This window comes from Siphateles boraxobius, unplaced genomic scaffold (assembly GCF_051911475.1).
Source record: "Siphateles boraxobius isolate OS27281-9 unplaced genomic scaffold, OSU_SipBor_1 107, whole genome shotgun sequence".
NCBI lineage: Eukaryota > Metazoa > Chordata > Actinopteri > Cypriniformes > Leuciscidae > Siphateles > Siphateles boraxobius.
The window spans coordinates 755,091-765,653 of NW_027508708.1; the positions used below are offsets into that span (position 1 = coordinate 755,091).

Sequence of the window (10,563 nt, forward strand, 5' to 3'; positions counted from 1 at the left end):
ACCGTAATCTTGGGCGGTGCACTCATTTAAAGTAATGTAATTGTTTGGTTTTAGCCATGTTTCTGTCATACACAGCACATCTAGGTTATAGTCTGTGATCATATCATTAACAATAAATGCTTTTGAAGTAAAGGATCGAATATTCAGCAACCCAAGCTTTATCATTTGTTCATTTGTATTTGTATTATATCTGTTTTTTATTTGTTGAACATCAATACAATTTTTACCCTTAGATGGGTTTGGAAGTTTTTTGTATTTCCTAATTCGGGGAACAGACACAGTCTCTATTTGATGATATCTAGGTGAAAGAGCCTCTATGTGATGGGATTTATCTGACCTTGGTGACATGAGACAGCTGGCAGACGTTCGGTTTAGCCAGTTCGTCTGCTTCCTGACCTGAGCCCCAGATTGTCATGTTTGAGCTCTAAGACTATGTGCCATATTACTATAGAGAAGAGCAGCACCATCCCAGGAGGGATGAATACCATCTCTTTTCAACAGGTCAGGTCTGCCCCAAAAACTTTTCCAATTGTCTATGAATTCTATATTATTTTGCGGACACCACTTAGACAGCCAGCCATTTAGTGAGGACAGTCTACTAACTATCTCATCACCCCTTCGAACAGGAAGGGGGCCAGAGCAAATTATAGTGCCTGACATTGTACTTGCGAAATCTCTTTAATGTTAATTTTAGTGATCTCTGAACGGTGAAGTCGAACATCATTAGTGCCGCCAATAACTAGGGCACTTTCAACACAATTCTCAGTGGGTGTTTCATTGAGTGGGGAGAATCTGTTTGATGTTGTAATCGGAACGGAAAAGCGGTGTTTTTCCCCCCGACTACAGCGCCTCACCGTCACCTAATGCCCTGCTGCACAGGCTCTACTCCAGCCAGAACCGAACAATGTACTAAGCTTATCGCATCCAAAGTAGTATCTAAAGCCCCTGCACTCTTACAATTAACCTCAATTAAAGTTTGGATGCGTGCCTCTAGTTCTGAAATCTTCTCCGTCAGCCTGACTATCTCCCTCCATTTATCACATGTAAATCCTGTGCTGAAAGAGAAGGCTATGCTATACATGTTACATGAAGTAATACTCCCCACAGTTGTTTGATGGATTGGTAAAAGACGCGAGCAAAATAAATAAGTAAATGAGCGCACTGATGGCACGCTAACAAGCTAGCGAATTACTAGCGTGTCGTGTTAGTAACGATTTAGATTGAAGCTAGCGATGTAAAGTTAATATGTGATGTTGAGTAAGTTATATTTAGCAGTATAAACAACAGTAAATGCTAGTAAATTCAAAACGGAGAGATATACGAGGCTTACAGACGCAAACCAACCAGCAGCAGCAAGGCAGACAGGAGCAATCCAATCCGAGCCAATCAGAGAGCCATGTGCAAATTTCAGCCCCAGAAATGCAAGCACTGATAATACAATGCATTTTTTGTGCAAATCAACATGCTCAACATGCTTTTGTGTTTCAACGACGTCATTATTTTACTTGGATACACAATCAGATGATAAAAGCAGGTCATTGGTAACTTCAACAAGCAGTTTCTTTGCAATGATGATCCTGATTGAAATTATCCACAAATACTGTTTCTCTGGTTCAGAAGACACTATTTTTCTGATATTTAAACATTAAATTGTATTACAAAAGCCCCTTTCACACAGAGATTATGGAAAATACACGGATAAAGTGACCTGGGATTTGACCCGGGTTCGTTTGACTTTGGTTCATTCACACTGCCAGTGATTTTCCGGAATCAGAGAGTGTGTTCACACACAACCCGTAAAAATCCAGTAAAGATATTGGGACATCGATGTCTCAGCAGCGTCTATAGTTTGCTTATGAGCTGCGATTTCTCTCGAGAAACCATGCTTGTGCATTTTTTTCTCTGATTCGATCATAAACTAGCGTATCACGTACCGTTTCAGGCTGGCGAACGATCCCGGCTTCAGCGCCATCATTACGACACGGCATTGATTTCAGCTTTTATTCATACAGCGGTGCGTTCCGGGACTGAACACAGGAATGTTACTAGAGCCCCGACCATGCATCGATCCTGGGTCGTGTTTGCGTTCACACAGAAGGTGTTCTGGCAATTTACCGGCATTTTCCCGGGATCAACGCGCTTTGTGAAAGGGGCTAAAGATTGTTTAGTTTTTCTCTTGTTTTGATCTGCTGTGCTCGCTCGCTTGCATCTATGAGTTTTTTGGTTTCAGGTTTGGTCGTGGAGTTGTAACTCCACTTGGCAGCAATGGGTTATTCCAAAGTTATAACAAACATTCTGCGTGCTCCCTGACAAAAGTAAAGTATGAGATTGAGATCAGTCTAGAATTAACCAGATCTCCTGGATCAAATTGTTTAGTTTTTTTTTAAATTAATGGTTTAACTGCCAACTGGGTATATGATGGTTTTGATGGTTAAATGGGTTTCGATGCTTTACATATATAAATGATTGGATGTCTGTTGCTTTGTGCCATTAAACTGGGGTTAACTTTTTTTCTTTCTTCTATTTTTTCTCCTTAGACCTGATGGCACTGAAAGAGGAGAGTGAAGTACTTAAGGAAATGGAAGAGAACAATCTATATAACAATCATCAGTATTTCATTACTGGAGAAAAGTCCTCACAAAATATAGCGCAAAAGACAGGGACTATAGGTCATTTCAGTTACAAACTGTGTGGAAACAGATTCAATCAAAAAACGAGCTTTAACGGGCACATGAAAATTCAAACTGAGAAGCCTTACACATGTCCTCAGTGTGGAAAGCATTTCAATCAGAAAGGACACCTTGACGACCACATGAGAATTCACACTGGAGAGAAGCCTTTCACCTGCCAACAATGTGGGAAAAGTTTCAACCAAAAAGGAATCCTTACAAGGCACATGAGAATTCACAATAGAGAGAAGCCTTACACTTGCCAAATTTGTGTAAAAAGTTTTAACCAAAAAGGAATCCTTAATAGGCACATGAAAATTCACATTGGAGAGAAGCCTAATACATACTCTCAGTGTGGAAGGACTATTGTTCAAGATAGGAATCTTAAAGTGCACGAGAGAGTTTACACTGGAGAGACCCCTTACACTTGCCCACAGTGTGGGAAGAGTTTTGATCAACATGTACACCTTAAAGCCCACATGAAAATCCACTCTGGAGAGAAGCCTTTCACCTGCCAACAGTGTGGAAAAAGTTTCACCCGAAAAGGAAACCTTAATTACCACATGAAAATTCACACCGGAGAGAAGCCTTTCACCTGCCAAAGGTGTGGAAAAAGTTTCAACCAAAAAGGAATCCTTAACAGGCACATGAGAATTCACTCTGAAGAGAAGCCTTATATATGCCCTCAGTGTGGGAAGAGTTTTGATCAACATGTAGACCTTAAAGTCCACATGAGAATCCACACTGGAGATAAGCCTAACACCTGTCAACAGTGTGGAAAAAGTTTCACCCGAAAAAGAAACCTTAAATACCACATGAGAATTCACACTGGAGAGAGCCCTTTCACCTGCCAACAGTGTGGAAAAAGTTTCAATCAAAAAGGAAACCTTAATTACCACATGAGAATTCACACTGGAGAGAAGCCTTTCACCTGCCAAAAGTGTGGAAAAAGTTTCAATCATAAAGGAATCCTTAACAGGCACATGAGAATTCACACTGGAGAGAAGCCTTATACATGCACTCAGTGTGGAACAAGTTATCATCAACATGTACACCTTAAAGTCCACATGAGAATCCACACTGGAGAGAAGCCTTACACCTGCCAACAGTGTGGAAAAAGTTTCACCCGAAAAAGAAACCTATATCACCACATGAGAATTCACACTGGAGAGAGCCCTTTCACCTGCCAAAGGGGTGGTAAAAGTTTCAACCAAAAAGGAATCCTTAACGGGCACATGAGAATTCACACTGGAGAGAAGCCTTATATATGCCCTCAGTGTGGGAAGAGTTTTGATCAACATGTACACCTTAAATACCACATGAGATTCCACACTGGAGAGAAGCCTTACACCTGCCAACAGTGTGGAAAAAGTTTCACCCGAAAAGGAAACCTTAATTACCACATGAAAATTCACACCGGAGAGAAGCCTTTCACCTGCCAAAGGTGTGGAAAAAGTTTCAACCAAAAAGGAATCCTTAACAGGCATATGAGAATTCACTCTGAAGAGAAGCCTTATATATGCCCTCAGTGTGGAAAGAGTTTTGATCAACATGTAGACCTTAAATACCACATGAGAATCCACACTGGAGATAAGCCTAACACCTGCCAACAGTGTGGAAAAAGTTTCACCCGAAAAAGAAACCTTAAATACCACATGAGAATTCACACTGGAGAGAGCCCTTTCACCTGCCAACAGTGTGGAAAAAGTTTCAACCAAAAAGGAAACCTTAATTACCACATGAGAATTCACACTGGAGAGAAGCCTTTCACCTGCCAACAGTGTGGAAAAAGTTTCAATCATAAAGGAATCCTTAACAGGCACATGAGAATTCACACTGGAGAGAAGCCTTATACATGCACTCAGTGTGGAACAAGTTATCATCAACATGTACACCTTAAAGTCCACATGAGAATCCACACTGGAGAGAAACCTTACATCTGCCAACAGTGTGGAAATAGTTTCACACGAAAAAGAAACCTTTATCACCACATGAGAATTCACACTGAATGATTTTTACAATATTTACACTAAACAGATATTAAATACGTCAGGCTAGAAACATTACATACATAATCTTTCAATGTCAACATCATTATGGAGCTTTAACTAGTAGTAAAGAGGAAGAAATTATCGGTTCACGTGCTGGTTGAACTGTTGTTCTACAGCAATCTGTCACCACACATTAAAGATCAACAAATTAGTTTTTTAAATTAGTGATAAAATTGACAGAATTTGAGATTTTTATTACATTTAATCATTTAGCAGACGCTTTTATCCAAAACGACTTACAAATGAGGAGAGCAATAGAAGCAATCAAATTAACAATAGGGCAACAATATGCAAATGTTGTGACCAGTCCCAGCTAGTCCGGAGCAGCACACGTAGCAAGTATTTTGTCATAATAGATCTGGAATAGGAAGTGATTAGTATTGTTGAGTCAAATGTTGGCGAAAAAGATGCGTCTTTAGCAGATTCTTTATAATAGCTAGACTCAGCAGCTCTGGTTGAGTTAGGCAGGTCATTCCACCAGCAGGGAACAGTCCAGGTGAAGGTCCGTGAAAGTGATTTTGTGCCTCTTTGAGATGGCACGACAAGGCACCGTTCACTTGCAGAGCGCAAGCTTCTGGAAGGGACCTAGGTCTTGGTAATGCGTTTAGGTATAGAGGTGCAGAGCCAGTGTTTGTTCTGTAGGCAAACATCAGTGCCTTGAATTTGATGTGAGCAGAAATTGGCAACCAGTGCAATTTTATAAGAGGTGTGACGTACACTCTCTTCAGCTCATTAAAACCCACTCTTGCTCTAGCATTCTGGTTCAGTTGCAGAAGTTTGACAGTACATACTGGAAGGCCTGCCAATAAAGCATTACAATAGTCCAGTCTGGATATAACAAGTGCTTGGACAAGAAGTTGTGTAGCATGCTCCGATAGGAAGGGCCTGATCCTCCTGATGTTGTATTTGGCAAATCTACTGGACCGGGCAGTTCTAGCAATGTGGTCTTTGAAGTTCAACTGATCATCGATCATAACTCCAAGGTTCCTGGCTGAAAACGACTCGTTTAAGCATTTTAGCAATGAATGGAAGAAGGGATAAAATGCAAAGGGGGTTACCTGAGCCTGCTAAAATGCTGTGGGAAAGGTACCAGTGTGAAGAGGGGTGTTGATGATATGAGTGAGTGCGGGTACAACTGAAGAAGAATTGGCTTAAAGGAGATGAGTGGGGATAGGATCAAGCGGACAGGTCGTAGGGTGATTGGAAAGGATGAGTTTGGAGATATCTGCCTCTGAGAGTCTAGAGAACAATAGTTAATTTAGTTGTGACAGTAAGTCATTTTAGCAGTAGAGATATTAGCAGAGAAGGAAGAGAGGAGGGATTGATGAAGACCAAGGTCAGTAGGATCTTTCGCTTTGCGTAACTTCCCCTCTGCACCCCTGAGTTTAGTACGATGTTCGCAGAGAATATCAGATAACCAGGGGGCAGAGGATGTGGCGCGGGCTGGCCTGGAGGAAAGGGGGCAGAAGTTGTCCAAGCAGGATATTAAAGTGGAGAAAGAGTATCAGTTGCACTGTTAGTATCTAGTGTTGAGAGCTGATCAGGTGGAGGAAGTGTGGATGAGACCAAAGAGGATAGGTGAGAGGGTGAAAGTGAGTGTAGGTTCCGCCGAAAGGTGACCTGTGGAGGAGTGTGTGTTGTGTTCTGAGGCAGGTTGAGGTTGAGAGTGAGGAGGAAGTGATCTGAGGTGTCTAGCGGAGTGACCAGTGTATGTTCAGTGGAGCAGTAGCGCGTGTAAATAAGGTCCAATTGGTTACCTGATTTGTGAGTAACCGCGGTAGATACTAGCTTGAGGTCGAATGAGGCAAGCGGAGTGTGGAAATCAGCAGCCTTAGGCTTTTCTAGGTGGATGTTGAAGTCTCCAAGAGTTACCAGAGGAGCACCATCCTCAGGGAACTAATTGTCAAGCTGACTTGGAGGACGATAAACAACTACAAAATGGATTATAATAGGACTGGTAATATTAATTGCATGCAATTCAAATGAGCTATTGTCACACAGAGATGGTAAAGGATTAAAATTCCATTCATTGGAGATGAGCAGACCAGTACCACCACCCCTCCCAGTCAGGCCAGGGCTGTGTGCAGAAGTGAAGTTAGTGGAGAGGGCAGCAGGTGTGGCAGTGTCCTCTGGTCTGATCCAAGTCTCAGTCAGGGCCACGAGATTGAGACCTGATTAACTAGAAATAGATGTAACAAAGTCTGCTTTATTTACAGCAGATTGGCAATTCCAGAGACCAAAAGGAAAAGAAAGTAATGCACTAGAAGACACTGGGAAAGTATGCAGGTTGTTAGGATTGTGCTGCCTCATATGTGAGACGTGATTTACCAGTGTTAATAATAGTAGGGATTTGGAAGCACATAGTGAAAATAGGTGACTAAATAAACAGATGATACCAAGCTGTATGAAAGGAATGAAAAACAATACTCAAGAGCCTTGTCGGTGTCCTTGCTCGGTGTCCTTGCTCGGTGGAGTCGCTGGTCTTTACACTCTTCGGTGTTCACAAGATGAGGGCTGCTACGGTGTACTAATCGATTATATACTCGCCTAAAAAAATGTCATTATTGAATTCAGCTGGCCACGCCTCACTACCAGAGCTGTTCACAAACGAGAGCAAAAATGTCTTCAACAATGCGACTACAACACATGAACACAGCAAACAAACAATTGTTCCTAGTCACGACAACCGCACTAAAATTAAATGAGAAAAAGACAAACCACTAACAGTTACTGTCTCCTCCTGTTGCTTCACTGCTTCTTTCTGTTGATCAGACTGTTGGACTGTTCTTTACTAAGTTCTTAAATCATTAAGTTCACATCTCCCTCAGTTTAAATGTAAATGTCTGTGTCATGTAAACCATTGTTTTTTAAAACATAGCTTCTTGATCTATATAGCTGCCGTTGTACACTTTGATGTCATATGTAAATAGTATGCAGTGTTATGGATTTGCAGTATATTTGTAAAAAGAATGGTTTTCATAATCTTACTGTCGCCAGAATATGATTTACAAATGAATTTTTTAAATTCTTTTGAATGCAAATGAATGATTTGCAAATGAATAGTGTACATAATTCTCTTGATAACTTGAAATACATTTGAAAGTGGTATTATACATATGTATATGTATTATATTAATCTTTTTTTAAACTACCAAGACAAAATATATTCACTGTCCGGCCAAAAAAAAAAGGTTGCTGTTTGTATTTAAATGGGTAAATACTTAAGTGTCTATGATTTGATCATTGTTGTAGTGATTATTATACAGGACCTGAGATTCACTGGGGGTTCTCTAGTCTGGAAAATTGTTTTATTATTTCACCACTTTTGAGAATAATACATTTATTGACAATTATTGGATTTGGCGAAAGGTTTAGGATCTAAGGGGTTCGGCTGCCATATTAGACAGTTTTATGTATACATCCTTGAGACATAAATCCTCCTAGCCTGACAATATCCAAATGTTTCTTAGCTATATACATATTGCAGAAAGAGATACAATAATTGCAAATAAAGATAGTGAACAATAGTAGTCCAGTCAAAATATGCTGTATTGTGGAGATTGCAGGAGGTGCAGATGTATGTGTTGAGCATGCGTTTGACTTTGAATGGGCTTATATATTGTAGTTGACTAGAGTAGATGGAGTAACGGATCAGCTGAGCGTCAGATGATATTGTTACTGATCAGCGGTCTGCCTGAAATGTTTAACTAAAGTTTTAATGCTTTAAAAAAAAAAATTATACTCTCTTTTTTTTTATACAACCCCAAATCAGAAAAAGTTGGGACATTTTGTAAAATGCAATAAAATCAAGAATCTGTGATTTGTTCATTCTATTTAACCTTTTATTAACTGACAAAAGTACAAAGAAACGTTTTCCAATGTTTTCACTGACCAACATAATTGTATTTTGTAAATATGAAAAAATTCTATTTTGATGGCTGCAACACACTCCAAAAAAGTTTTGACAGAGACATGTTTACCACTGTGTCACTTCACCTTTCCTTGTAATGGGTATTTTATTTGTTTGACAATTCTCTCATGATATTTGGCACAAAGTGATGAGCCATGACCCATCTTTGCTTAAAAAGACTGAGAAGCACTTTTACACCCAAACATGATACCCTCAACTGGGGCTGCAGCTATCGATTCTTTTTGTAATCGATTAATCTAGCACTTAATCGATCGAGTAATCGGATAATTTTTTTTGTGTGTTTTTAAACAACCAAAACAAATAATGCATAACGAAAATGATGTGGCTGTAAAATGATCAAGCATTTGGCTATTATTTCTCAAAAAACAAACAAAAAAAACTTATTCCAACTCCAACATTTGGCTCCAAAACTAGGCCTATTTATTGCAATTTTTACCCATTTAGTAAAAGTGCCAACAATGTTCTATGCTCAATTACTTTGGTGGCCAATTAAAATGTCTTCCCCAAAAGTACGAGTGGATTTGGAGAAGCAGGCTGGGGAATTTCATTTTTTGTTGTTGTCTGTAACTATTTGGAAGACGTGACATACAAACAAGGTCTCGCAAAGACTGCAATACAATATGTGTTCCTCCATCACGTCGCGGTGTGTACAGTGAATGCATGCTGAAATTATTGTTGCGTGGCTACATGAAAGTTTAAGCATATGTGATGCATTGCCGCAATTGATCTGACTGGCGCGTGAGAGAGACCGGTGTGTGTGTGTGTGTGTGTGTGTGTGTGTGTGTGAAGGGGTTCTATGAGGTGTGATTTGTGCACTTTTTGGCGATCGCTTATGGCGAGTATTTAGTGCCAAATCATGGATTACCAGGAGAAGGAGAAGTCTACCCTGCCGTCGCCGCCAGGGAACGTCTTCCGGTGGCGTCGTCACGGCGACGTATATTAGAATTCCAGTAAAAAATAACGCCTACTAACAACGTCTGAACTAGGTACGTCGCCTCAAAGCCGTGTGACACACACGTCGTCACTGAGTACGTCGCCACCAGTACCCATTGTCAGTGTAACTTTATTTTAACTTTATTGAGTGAATACAAGTCATGTCTTGTACAGCCTGTTATAAATGCTTTTATTCCTCTGGCGACTGGGAACTCTGGAGTAGCCTACAGTTCATAACACAGTTCATGTGTTGTGCTTTATTGTTTGGATTCACTGTGCCAAAAGAAGATAATGCTTTCACTTCCCCACAATGTAAAAATGGTTGTATTAGGTCTACAGTTACTTATAAAATTAATCAATAAAGTACTTCAGCTGTTTCATTCAATTTCTGTTATTAACTGTAGGCTATTTGTTATAGGCATTTGCCTTTGGTTATTTTATTGGCAACAAAGTATTTTACATGCATATTTCTGCGTAATGATTTGGATTATTTTGATCATGCAAATGCGTTACTAATCAATGTAATCCTAAAGGAGTTATAAGATATATGTTGCTTTATGTCTGCACTTTTTCAGCAATTACATTGTTCTTGAAGTACAAGACAGCAAATTAAAAATCTTAAGACCCTCAGTGAAGTTCTTCATTTTCCATCGGGATGCTACACTTAGAGAAACCAGCATACTGTTATACAATGAGACAAACGTAATTTCCGACTCACTTAATGCTCATAATATAAAGCTCCCATGATTCTATACCTAGAAGAACACCATTTAATGTTCAACTGTAGACAAACATACAGGCAGTGTTGGGGATTCGGCTAACTACATACATGCAATTTAGTCAAATAATTTAATTACAACATACTGTAAATGTAAGTGTTATCTGTTACAGTTAAGGCCTACTGGTAAAATATGTAATTAAATCACAATTTCTTATGAAAATGTTTAAGATGCCATATGAATATTTTCTTTAATAAGCT

The 10,563-nt window shown here is 39.7% G+C and overlaps 1 protein-coding gene across 2 annotated transcripts in view; it reads left to right on the forward strand.

Moving 5' to 3' along the window:
- LOC143756065 (uncharacterized) overlaps positions 1–8,540 on the forward strand; it is a 59,467-nt gene extending 50,927 nt beyond the window's left edge. For both annotated transcript variants that reach the window (XM_077247156.1, XM_077247157.1), the window contains one exon: positions 2,538–8,540. In XM_077247156.1, the coding sequence (XP_077103271.1) occupies positions 2,538–4,681 (2,144 nt within the window). In that variant the 3' untranslated portion in view covers positions 4,682–8,540. The remainder of the gene's footprint in view (positions 1–2,537) is intronic.
- The last annotated feature ends 2,023 nt before the right edge of the window (positions 8,541–10,563 follow it).